Source organism: Mirounga angustirostris, unplaced genomic scaffold (genome assembly GCF_029215605.1).
Source record: "Mirounga angustirostris isolate CCGP_5_RB_7025 unplaced genomic scaffold, mMirAng1.0.hap1 SCAF_6, whole genome shotgun sequence".
Classification (NCBI taxonomy): Eukaryota; Metazoa; Chordata; class Mammalia; order Carnivora; family Phocidae; genus Mirounga; species Mirounga angustirostris.
In genome coordinates, this window is record NW_026991714.1 from 67139666 (window position 1) to 67152817 (window position 13152).

Sequence of the window (13152 nt, forward strand, 5' to 3'; positions counted from 1 at the left end):
TAGAACAACTCCTAGAACTCAGGAAACTGCTTTGCTTACTGTTACTGTTTTTGTTTGTTTGTTTTCAGTAAAGGATATAATTTAGGAACAACTGGGTGGAAAAGACACATAGCGCAAAGTATGGGGCAAGCACAGAGCCTCCATGCCCTCAACCGGCTTGCCACCCCGCTAGCCCTGTGGTGTGAGCTCGTTGGGGTGTTTTGATGGAGGGTTCATTATGTAGGCATGATGGAGGACACTATTGCCGATTGGTGAGTGAACCCTTTCTCTGGCCCTTCTTCCCTCCCCAGAGGCGAGGGGTAGGGTGGAACTGAAAATTTCCACCCTCTAAGCATGGCATGGTATTTCTGGTAGCCAGCCCCCATCTTGAAGCATAGAGCTGTTGATGAGCACACCCGAGACACTCTTACTGCCTGGGAGACCCCAGGGGTTTTAGGATCTCTGTGCCTGGAGCTGGGACAAAGCAGGTAATTTCTATTACAACACAGATGTCTGTCTGGTGAGGAGAGGTCCTCAGATGCTGTGGAATGGAATTGGAAGGACTTGGCTTGCATTTGTCACTGAGGACCCCAGCGGGTGATGCTGTCCCTTCTTGTCTGGGCCTTGCTGTGGCTTCTAGGACGACAGAGTTATTCAGGCATAACCTGTCCCTCACAGCTTGCCACACAGCCTTGTTACTTTTTCTTCTCTTTAATCTTTGGCTTTTCTTTGTGCTTCTTGGCTTCGCTTAGAGCTGGGTTTGTATTTTTAGCATCTCATTTTGAAGATTTCTTTTCATCTTCATTAGAAAACTAGTCAACTAATTTTGTTTGGCATTTCTGTCCTCTCTTGGCTGCTTGGATATGTCTCTTTGTCTTTGTTTCTGTGGTGATAGCTTTCCTAGGGAAATGGAAGTGACCAGACATTTGATTGCTAAGTAGTTTGTATGTATCTTGATTAATCAAGGATTAGTTAAAGCTGTTGAGTTAACTGTGTGCTTCACTATTTGGAATGTCTCCAGCAGCCCACTCCAGAGCAATGGTGGAGAAAAATGGAGGAAAAAGTGGGGACAGTATGTCTAACTCTCTTGGTTTTAGATTTCCTATGTGTATTTAAAAGGTTTTTTTGTTTTGTTTTGTTTTGGTTTGGTTTTTTTAATCATGGAATGACTTAATTACAGCAAAAGGGGGTTTATTGCTTTGGCTTCTATGATCCCACTGGGACTTCTGGAGGAGACATTGTATTATGAATCTTAAGAAACGTGTCCAAAATACTAATTTTTTTGAAAACTGGAAAATACTGTTTTGTTATTTACGATTAGTAGTAGATTTCTTTCTTGGATGATATGTTGTAAGGGGCACTTTGCCTTAGCTTGTTTCACATAATCTTTGTGTGAGGTCCTGAAAATGCTGTCACTTCACAAGTATTTCTCTTGTGAGTGATGAAGAGATTTCAACTTTTGTGCTGACAAGTGCTCTTTAATCAGGCATTTAGAAATAATTCAAGCTTTTGTCATTAACTTGTTTTTATTCCCAGGATTAGTTTACCAAGAAATTTCAGTGCAACATAAAAATTTAGACAGTACCACTCTATTTCAGTGTGTGTGCTGCACAAATATTGTTACGAGTTTTTGTAAAGTTTCTCTGATGGAAAATTAGAAATAATCATGTTCTGAAGTGACTGTTGCTCAGCACTGTGACCCCTGTGGGTCTCCCCTGTTCTTCTGTCATCAAGTCACGTGACGGGGCAGGAGTGTGAGGAAGAAGAGAGGGCCTGAAAGTGACTTTTTGTTTTTGAGGACATTGGCCAGGAACCCACATGATTAGTTGTTTAAAATCTTTGAGGCTAAAATTGGTAGATGAGTGGTGCTTTTGTTAAGGATGAGGTTGATGAGCTACTTGGGGGCATCTCCATTAACTTCTGCTTTAAGCATCAGGTAAGTCTTCACTGTGGAGATTGTGTTATTTTAGTTGGGTCAGCACAACATATCTGTTTTCTTCTGTTGCTCACTCTTGGTATTTGATTCTTTAAAAAATAAGATATGGTATGAAGTAATAAAATACAAATCAGCCTTTTTTTTTTTTTTTAAAGATTTTATTATTTGACAGAGATAAAGCACTGAGCAGAGAGCCCGATGCGGGGCTCGATCCCAGGACCCTGGGATCATGACCTGGGCCGAAGGCATACACTTCACCCACTGAGCCACCCAGGTGCCCCTCAAATCAGTCTTTTTCCCCCTAGTAGTAGTATAGAATATTTAAAAGATGAACCTAGTACTTAATAGGAAATTAAGATCATCTCTACATTTTATTTCTGTATCTCAGGCTTACTTGGTAACAAATAGTTGAAACAAAGCTGAGATTTAGATTCTAGCATAGAAATAGCCTTTCCTTTAATATTTGTCTATGAAGGTTAGAATTAAAACTCTAGAAGGATCTTTAGAAATTATCTCATTTTTACATGAAGAAATTCAGGACATAGGATGTTGTCTTGCCGAAGTGGAAACAGGGACTTAGTTCCATTGCCACATCCATTGATTGTTAGTGGCCACTCCATATTTCAAGGGGAAGATAGAGCTTATCAAAATTTGTTTTGTAGAACTTGAAGCAAGCCTGATGGTAAAACTACTCTTGCCAGTAAAGAGTGGGTAATCACAGGTCACCAGTATTATAAACAGATGTGCAGTTGAACAAATGATGGTTAATTTATACTTGTAGTTGTATTCAGTTTCATGAGCGTGTTAGATACTCAATGTATTCAGTTAGAAAACAATTCTTGTGTTGCTTTCTCTGTGCTCTTCGTGGATCCGGGCCTCCTGCGGTCCCTCATCATACTTCGGTTTTTGGTCTCTTCTCCCCATCAGGCTCTGCCCATAAAGGCAGGAAGCCGCTGTCTTTCTTGTTCCAGCACCCAGGAAAGCACTGATTGTTGGCTAACTCTGTATAGCTGTTTGGGAAACTTAGCATATTTCAAATATCTTAAGTTTGCGTGTTTTATTTTTTGCAGTGAACAGAGTATCTGTCAGGCAAGAGCTGCTGTGATGGTTTATGATGACGCCAACAAGAAGTGGGTACCAGCTGGCGGCTCAGCTGGGTTCAGCAGGGTTCACATATACCACCACACAGGCAACAACACGTTCCGAGTGGTGGGCAGGAAGATTCAAGACCATCAGGTAAGGGTCTGCTAAATCCTTACTGAAAGTTGTCTAGAATCACAAAAGGACGTGTAAAATAGTAAACTGAAGTCGTGCTTTGCCGGTGCACTCAGCATATTCTGTGTGGGAGAACTGGGTACCGGTTTGCCTTCCTAAGGGTGAGGATTTAGAGCTAATTGCACAAAAATATAAGTAAGACTTTAAATTATGAACATGCATGAGGTCTTCTGGCCTGCCAGCTAACTAGGTTTGAGACTCTAAAGTAAATTTAGGACAAACAAAAATGTGAAATACCACTTAAGGAGCAGACTGTATGTTTTTTTTTTTTTTTTTTTTTTTAAAGATTTTATTTATTTATTTGAGACAGAGAGAATGAGAGAGACAGAGAGCACACGAGAGGGGGGAGGGTCAGAGGGAGAAGCAGACTCCCCGCCGAGCAGGGAGCCCAATGCGGGACTCGATCCAGGGAATCCAGGATCATGACCTGAGCCGAAGGCAGTCGCCCAACCAACTGAGCCACCCAGGCGCCCCAGGAGCAGACTGTATGTTTAAGGAATTGATTTCCTGCCGAAGGTGTGGGGCTAGCGGAAGGAGTTGAAAGTGTAAATAATTTCAGAAAATACTGTTGAATTCATGTATGATAGAAAAATTGTGGTATTAAGGTTGTTGGAATAGTTAGGCTTTTGCGATGCCTATCTAGGATGAAAACCAAGCTTTTATTAATTCCCTGACCTGGATTTCTTAGAAAGGTCACTGAATTTATCAGATGAGTTGATTTCTTGGGCCTTAACAGACCAGGAGCAGTAGATAGAGGAAAATGTAGATGGGGTCTTACTAGCATTCAGTATATGCTAATAGCAGCAAGAACTTCTCTGAAGGACAGCTTTATGAAATGCTTTTGGTTCTGGTAAGATGGTGGAATCAACCAGTGTTAGCCACATGCAGGAAAAATGGAACAGATTTCCAGCTGAGCCCTTAACTGAAGAAAGACAGGTCTCCACTGGGACACCCTGAGGTGTCGTGTGCAGCTGGACACTGCAGCAGCCCTGTGTTTTAGGGTGGCGGTTATAAACTGCGAGCACCTAGGGACTCAGGTTCGTCATGGGTGTGTGTGGTGGCTGTGGGCCTGTGAGCGGTCGGGCTCAGACCACAGTTTGTGTGCAGGGCGGGGCTCCACCCCAGCCCACACACCGTCAGCCTGGGAGGCAAAGGCGTGTGTGGCTTTCTGAAAGATGGGAGCCTCCAACTTCATTTACACAACCGTGGTCCGGAAATTAACAGACACTGGTGACCCTCCTGGGACACCTTGCAGAAACGCATGCAGTGTGGAGTCGTTCCGCGGATAGAGCAGTTCCCCTGCTTAATGCAAACTGCCCAGCCTGCCCCCCTTCCTGCCTTCGCAGGGTCCCTTCTCCCTCTGTTGGCCACCCTGCCCTGTCCTTTCCCTCCTCGGTCCCCCCCCCCCCCCCCCCCGCTCTCCGCCCCATTGCTCAGCCCTTCTCTGGTCCCCAGTCTGTGTACCAGGACCCTTCGCTGCTGGTCGGGAATCCAGGTGCTGCAGAGGGCTCTCCCTCCGGCACTGTGTCCCCGCATGAGTCAGGCCCAAGACAGATCAGACACTCCCAAAGATGCTATTACAGAGAAGAAAGTGAAGACTGCACAACTCAAACTTGCTAGAAATGGCTCAGCATTTTTAATACAACATGTCAAACCAGTACGATACATTTGGTAAATTTGATGCATTGGTCATTTCATAGTACTGATGAACGACCCTAAAAGTATCTAAATGTTGGTAGAAAAGAAAATGACTATTTAAAAATAGTTAGATTGAATTGTTATATTGTACACCTGGATATTATTATATAAATATAATGTTATGTATCAGTTATGCCTGAATGAATGAAAAAAATAACTAGATATTTATGTCAGGAAATTTTCATATGAAACACTGAAATTTTTATTCGTAAGTAAACCATGACTTCTAGGTTTTGATAAATGGAATGTTTTTCTTGGAATGTTTGGAAATTTTAAAAAAACTTCTAAATAATTTGTGACACTAAGATGAAATCATTATGAAGATTAAAAAATGTTTAGAAAATAAAAGACTTCGACTGGAGTGACAGGATGTTACATGTAGAAACCGGTAAAACATCTAAGCTGCTCTTTGGACAGATCTTCATGGCATGTAATGAGCTTGACCCAAAGAAAGCAGGAGGAAATACTAAAAATAAAAGGAGATATTAAATAAATAAAAAAGAAATGGGAATTATTAACACAAAAGCGTTTCATTGAATGGAAAAATAGGCAGAATCAAACAAAAAATGAAAAGTTACAAATAAACAGTATTAGGATTAAAAAAGATTGTTACAGTTATAGTAAGGAAATCAATTATAATATTATGAACAGCTTTTCTGCTTCTTCCTCTCCCAGTCCCCCTGCTTGTGTTCACTCTCTTGCTGTCTCTCTGTCAAATAATTAATAAATAAAAATCTTAAAAAAAATATTATGACCAGCTTTAGCCAAGAAATAGGTCATCTTGTAGAAAATATAATTTACCAAGGCTGGCAGAAAAATAGAAAAACAGCCCGACAATCATAAAATATATCAATAATTAATAGTCTGCCCCCCAAATCTAAAAAACAAGGAGGGAGGGTGTCCAGAGCTTTATAAACAAAATCTAAAAACCTTTAAGATATTACCTGTTTTATACAGACGGTTCTAAAGAATAGTATTTTATGAGGCTACTGTAATTTTGATACCTGCAACATAGAACAATTTGAGAGGGGAAGATTATAGGCCAGCCTCAGTATGAGCATTGACCTATAGATATAAAAGCCCTCAGTAAGATACTAGCAGACCTAATGCAGCAATCTATATGGAAAAAATTACCACCTCTTGACCAATAAGGTTTGTCTCCATCTCAGTAATGCAAGGCTAGTTTAACATTAGATAATTAATTAATGTAATTTACCAGGAAAAAGCCTATAAAAAAGAGAGAGATTCAGAAAAAGCATTTTATAAAATCCATACATAATAATTTTCAGCACATTTGGCATAAAAATGGATTTTCTTACACTAATAAGAATGCATAGTATAAACATACATCCAACATCTTACAGGATGGTGTAATGTTGGAGGGGATTACCATGAGACTCGGGAATTACTTGGGGATTTCAGCTTTAATCATTTGCATTTAGCATTGCAGAGGGGAAGGTAACCTAGTGATAGGAAGATGAAGGAATCCAAGCTCTATGGTTTGGAAAGGAGGAAACAGAGCTGACCTTATTTCTTGGTGATACAGTTGTCTACATAAAAAATCCCAGGAGCATCTGCAGATGAGATATGAGAACTAATAATATTGTTGAGCATGTTTGCTGGATAAAAGATCAGTTTATAAAAATCACTAGTATTTTTGTGTACCTAGCAATAAACAATTTGAAAATGTTGTTCAAGCTGACCCCTGAACAACATGGGGGTAGGGGTCACCACCTCCTGTGCAGTTGAAAATCCATGTATAACCTTCTACTCCCCCAAAGCTTACCTGCTAATATAGCCTGCAGTTCACCAGAAGCCTCACCGATAACATAAATAGTTGATGGACACGTTATCTTGTATGTTATGTGTATTAGGCATTGTGTTCTTACAATGAAGTGAGCTGGAGAAAAGAAAATGCTATTAAGAAAATCATAAGGAAGGGTGCCTGGGTGGCTCAGTTGGTTAAGCGACTGCCTTCGGCTCAGGTCATGATCCTGGAGTCCCAGGATCGAGTCCCGCATCAGGCTCCCTGCTCGGTAGGGAGTCTGCTTCTCCCTCTGACCCTCCTCCCTCTCATGCTCTCTGTCTCTCATTCTCTCCCTCTCAAATAAATAAATAAAATCTTTAAAAAAAAAAAAATCATAAGGAAGAGAACATACATTTACAGCACTGGATTGTTTCAAAAAAATGTCCGTATGTAAGTGGACCCATACAGTTTAAACCTGTGTTGTGCAGATATTTTACAAAGATACTGCTAAAGTATCAAAGATACTAAGTATCAAAGTACCTAAGAATATATCTGATAAATGGTTGACTTCTTTTCTTTTCTTTTCTTTCCTTCTTTCTTAGAGGTGGGAGGGACCGAGGGAGAGAAAGAGAGAGAGAATCCGATGGGGGGTTTGATCCCACAACCCTGAGATCATGACCTGAGCTGAAATCAAGAGTTAGACGCTTAACTAACTGAGCCACCCAGGCGCCCCTAATTGGTTTCCTTTCATTCCAGACCATCTTGTTAACCTTTTTTGATTTTTTTTAAGATTTATTTATTTTAGAGAGAGGAAGCGGGGGGGAGGGGCAGAGGGAAAGGGAGAGAGAGAATCTCAAGCAGAATCCCTGCTGAGCATGAATCCCGACCCGGGGCTCAATACCCGACCCTGAGATCACAACCTGAGCCTAAACCAAGAGTTGGATGCTTACCCGGCTGAGCCAGGTACTGCTACCTCGTTACATTTTTTAGTGGTTATCAGTCTGTTTTAAGTGGAAACATGTTTTTATACTTTGTTAAATAATATCTAAATTTTTTGTAGTGAGAGCCATTTTAAAAAAAAATCATCCCCCATTTATTTTTCAGATTGAATGCACACATATTACATACATACGTATTAAAATATTCTCCCCCCCTTTTTTTGCTTAACACTTTCTAAGTGTGTATTGTGTTCTAAGCACTGTGCTTACATTTGAAAGAAAGCTGCAGTAAAGAAGGAGTTGTTTCAGTTATGGTAAATGTAATTCGCAGCACAGTGCAGCATACAGAAACCGTCATTTTGTTGAGAAGATGGGGAGGGAGGGTCGTGAATGACTTCATAGACAGGATCAGATACTGAGCCAAGAAGACAAGGAAGAGTAGATGCTCAGTGTATGGTTTGCTCTGCTAGGATGTGTCTGGAAGTGGGTGAGCACATGGAGGATAGAACATTACCATTCATCCAGACTCAGGCTCATTAGATGGGAAGTATTGAGGGTGATGATCAAGTCCAAATCTGGTGGCATCCCTTGTGGACCTCCAGCAAGCAGTTAGTCTTACGTGAACATACCTGCTTTCCCTTTTACTTTTGTTTTTTGAGGGGTGCCTGGCTGGCTCAGTAGAGTCTGCGACTCTTGATCTCAGGTTTGTGAGTTGCCATATTGGGCATGGAGCCTACTTAATAAAATGTAAAAAATAAATAAAAAATTAAGTTTCTTGAGATTATGTACAGTACTGCCTATCCTTGAAAATTAGAAATAAATGAAGTAGTTGAATCAACACGTTCAATCTCTCCCCGTGGTGGAAGTGAACTAATGATCTACATAATATGATTTAAGTAACATTTTCCTCCTCTTTTCTAATATTCTGTTGCTGAACGATTGATAAAGTGAATGTCGCTGTTTTTGCCCGACCTTTTCAGATTATTTGCCAAGCAGGGATATAGATCCACCTTCAAATGGGGCTTATAATTTTCTGATGATGATTTGTGGCCCCCGCTCCGATACGTACAAACATCACATGACAAGAGGCCATCGTTGTTTAAATTGTAAAATATACATCACGTAATATTGACCATTTTACCCGTCTGAGTGTAGAGTTCAGTCAGTCGTATTAGGTTCACTCACATGGGTGTGCAACCATCACCACTGTTCATCTTCCTCCCATGCTGAAACTGAACCTGTGAAACAGTCTCTGTTTGCTCTTCCGTAGTCCTGGCAACCTTCATTCCACCTGTTGTTTTTAATGAATTTGACTATTGTAGGTATTTCAGGTAAATGGAGTCCGACAGTATTTGTCAGTTTGTGTCTGGAATAATGTCTTTAAGAGGTCATCTTATTTAAAAATAATTTCAAGTTTGGGTATTGGTGGATGAGGTAATATAGACAGAGCTTCTCTCTGAGAACTAACACAATTGGACAGAATAATAGTAAGAGGAAAGTGTTTGGAGTGCCTACATGACAACGAATTACGGGTCCATAATCTGCAAGAAGAGAGAACCAGAGAAGTGAGCCCAGCTTCAGACCTCTATTTACCTAGAGGCACGTCTCAGTTTTGAAGGAGGGGACTAAGCAGAGCTTCTGGCGGATTCCTGGGACTAGCAGAACAAGAACTCGGGAGTTAGAACCTGCTCATGAGGGAGGGTTTTCTTGGTAAGCCTTGGGCCATGATTTGGGACCCCCAAGCCCCATCCCCTGGGAAGAGGTTTGCCTCAGAATGAGGCTGGTCTTTACGGGAACTGATACCCAGCCTCTAATAACTTCATTCATTCTGGGATTAAGGTGATTTCAGATTGTTAGTTTTCCTAGCTGCTTGCCAGAAGCAAATGGGTGAATCTTCCCTGGAAAAATATAACGTCATTGTAGGCTTCACAATTTCCGTACAGTTGTCCACACACAGCGTCTGGCATGAAATCAAAATCACCAGGCTCGTGAGGAGGCAAGAGGGGTGGTAACAGAACAGACCCACTGGGAATCCAGAATTAACTTTAGAGTAACTCTCCTTAACATATTCAAGCAACTAGCACAAGGTTGAGAATTTCAGCAGAGAATAGAAACTTGAAAAAAGAACCACATGGAAATTTCAGAATTGGAAGCTCAGTGCTGTTAACAGTTCGCTAGTGGGTTTTACAGCCAACTAGGGACAGCTAAAGAGAAGCAGTAAACGGAATATAGGTCAGAAGAAAATATTCAGGGGCACCTTGGGTGGCACAGTCGGCTCAGGTTGTGATCCTAGGGGTCGTGAGATGGAGCCCCGCATCAGGCTCTGTGCTAGGGGTGGAGCCTGCTTAGGATTTTCTCTCTTCCTATGCCCCCCACCCCAAAAAGAAGAAGAAAATATTCAAACTGAAACTAAGAAATTCTGAGAGAGGAAAAGTATGGACACATAAAAAAACACAGGGAAACAAAAACTAATTCCAGAAGGTATATGCACCCATATGTTTATTGCAGCAGTATTTACAATAGGCAAAATGTGGAAGTAACCCAAGTATTTGCTGATGGACACATGGATAAAGAAGATGTAGTGTGTGTACACAAGAGAATATTACTCGGCCATAAAAAAGAATGAAACCTTGCCGTTTGCAACAACATGGATGGATTTGGAGGTTATGATACTAAATGAAATAAATGGAGGTTATGATACTAAATGAAATAAAAGACAAATACCATATGATTTCACTTACATGTGGAATCTAAAAAACAAAAACAGAAAACAGAAATAGATTCATAAATCCAGAGAATAAATGGGGCATTGCCAGAGGGGAGGGATGGGGGGTGGTGAAAAAGATGAAGGCAATTAAGAGAAAAAAGACGATTGTGGATGTAGTGAAAAGTATAATGTATGTGTAATTGGACGCATGAGGAGAGGAGAGACTAGGACAGAAGAAAAACTGAGGTCACGAGAAAGAATTTTCAGAAGTTAACAATAGAACATCAATGTAGAAATGCTGTAAACCTTAAGTGGGATAAATACAGAGAAAACCATATATAAACCCATCATATGAAATCATTATAAACTAAATGCAGTGTGAGACCTGTGAGCAGCCAGTGAAGACAAAACAGCTTGGAGATGCTGCAGCAAATGGTCAGCTGACTTCTCAGTAGAAGCAGCAAAAACTGAGAAGACAGTGGGCTTGAAAGAAAACAAGTGGCCTACGTAATAAAAATCCTCTTCGAAAATGAAGGTGAATTAAAGACATTTTCTGACAAAAATGGAGAGAATTCATCACAAGATCTATATTGAAAGAAATTGAAATTCTGAAATGTGTTCCTCATGATCAGAAGCTTGGAAAGGGCAGAAGGAATAAAAAGTAGCAGCAGGTGTAAATATGGGCAAATCTTCAGTGATCATCTGTTGTATAAAGTAACAGTGAGGTGTTGATGCATGTCATACTCTCTAGGGCAGTGAAAGCTTGTATAACTAGCAAGCTAGTAGAAGGGTAATAATAATACACTCTTAAAGAAGGTGGGATGTAGGGGCACCTGGGTGGCTCAGTTGGTTAAGCGACTGCCTTCGGCTCAGGTCATGATCCTGGAGTCCCTGGATCAAGTCCCACATCGGGCTCCCTGCTCAGCAAGGAGTCTGCTTCTCCCTCTGACCCTCCCCCCTCTCATGTGCTCTCTCTCTCAAATAAATAAATAAATAAATCTTAAAAAAATAAAAAGAAGGTGGGATGGAGTTAGCCCCAAATTCATATATAATTTACATGAAACATAATAAATTGACCGAACCCTCCAGTGAAAAGCGGAGACAGGCAGATTGTGTAAGTCATGCAGAATTAATAATCTGAATATAAAACTGTAGCTGCACACTAGGAATTGAGGCTAGCCACAGCAACAGTGAAGAACGACAGAGGAAGGACGACATACTCTAGTGGCAGTCAAGGTTTAGGATAGAGCTACGGTAATTAAGACACTGTGATGTTGGCTCAGAGATAGGCATGTTGACCAGTAGAACAACAGAGCCATCTAGACACTTGATTTATGAAAAAAGTAAGCCCGCAGCATAGTTAATAGATCGTGCTGGATTGATTGGATGGCCATATTGAAATGAAAAGGAAACTCGAACCTTATTTCACACCAGAGGCTAAACTTTCCAGGTGGATTAGGAGATGTAACTATGAAAGTAGAACAGTAAAGCTCCTAAAATAATATGGAATAATATTTTCATGGTCTTGGAATTGAGAAGCACTTTTTAAACAAGTTACAAAAAGCATTAACCATGAAAGGAAAAGATCACTACTTTGGACTGAATAAAAGTTAAGAACTTGCATTCATCAGAAGACACCATTCAGGGAGTGACAAGGCAGGCTGTACCCTGGGAGAAGGTATTTGCAGCCTGGATAACCCGCGGTGGGGTCCTGTCCAGAATGTATAAAGGACTCTTCCAAATCAGCAGAGAAAAAGATGGACAGCTCAGTAGAAAAACAGGCAAGAGATTTAATTTAAGCAGGTGTTCATAGAAGATATCCACATAACCGTTAGAACATGGAACAGTACTAAATCTCATTAGTAATCAGGGATATATGCAACTGGAACCACAGTGGTATGGTACTCATACCTACCAGAAGTGCTCAGATAAAGGCAGACAATTGCCGTTGTAATGTTGTATGTGTGCTTACGCAAGCTGTTGTATGCTGCCATGGAAGTGAAAATTGATAGAACCAATTTGCAAAGCTACTTGGAGTTGTCTGCTGAAGTTGAGCATGTCTTTGGCCTGTGACAACTCCACTCCTGGGTATACGCTCAACAGAATGGGTGCCCATGTGCAGCAGAAAATATTTAGTAGGGTGTTCATAACCAGTGTTTTTAATAGTGCCAAACTGCAAGCAATGCAAATGTTCATGAATGGGAGGATGGGTAAATAAGCGTGGTTGGTACGATGGAACACCACAGAGCGGTGAAAAAGAATAAACCAGAGCTGCGTGCAACGGAGAGCTGACTCCCACGAACAGTCCTGAGGAACGGAGAGCAGACACTGACAGTAGGTACCGTGTAGCTCCGCTTACGTAAATTCAGAAGCCCGAGAACTGATCTGTGATGCTAGAACTGTGGCCGGCGCCACATGTTAAGCATGTTAAAATATATTTAATGAGGGTGTAGATTTTTTGTTGTTGTTTTTCTGTTGATTTACTGTTTTAAGGCCAGACCTTTGTAACATCAGACAGCTTACCTTCCATCAGACTGTTATTTCTGCTGGCTGATTTTACCAGAGGGAATGGTTTTTAACCTTTTTTTTGCCAAGGCCCGTGAGGAACAGGTTTGAATGAGTACATCCAGTCAGGGTTTGTTGATTCTGCTGAGTATTAGGTTGACTCCGTGAGGCATCCCTGTCTTTCAGGTGGTGATAAATTGTGCCATCCCTAAGGGGTTGAAGTACAATCAGGCTACGCAGACCTTCCACCAGTGGCGAGATGCTCGACAGGTGTATGGCCTCAACTTTGGCAGCAAGGAGGATGCCAATGTCTTCGCAAGTGCCATGATGCATGCCTTAGAGGTGTTGAATTCCCAGGAAACAGGTA

At 41.1% G+C, this 13152-nt stretch overlaps 1 protein-coding gene across 11 annotated transcripts in view; it reads left to right on the forward strand.

Moving 5' to 3' along the window:
- Positions 1-13152, forward strand: part of ENAH (ENAH actin regulator) — a 136753-nt gene that overhangs the window by 63346 nt on the left and 60255 nt on the right. For all 11 annotated transcript variants that reach the window (XM_064594474.1, XM_064594477.1, XM_064594479.1 and 8 more), the window contains exons 2-3: positions 2986-3151; positions 12972-13149. In XM_064594474.1, the coding sequence (XP_064450544.1) occupies positions 2986-3151; positions 12972-13149 (344 nt within the window). The remainder of the gene's footprint in view (positions 1-2985; positions 3152-12971; positions 13150-13152) is intronic.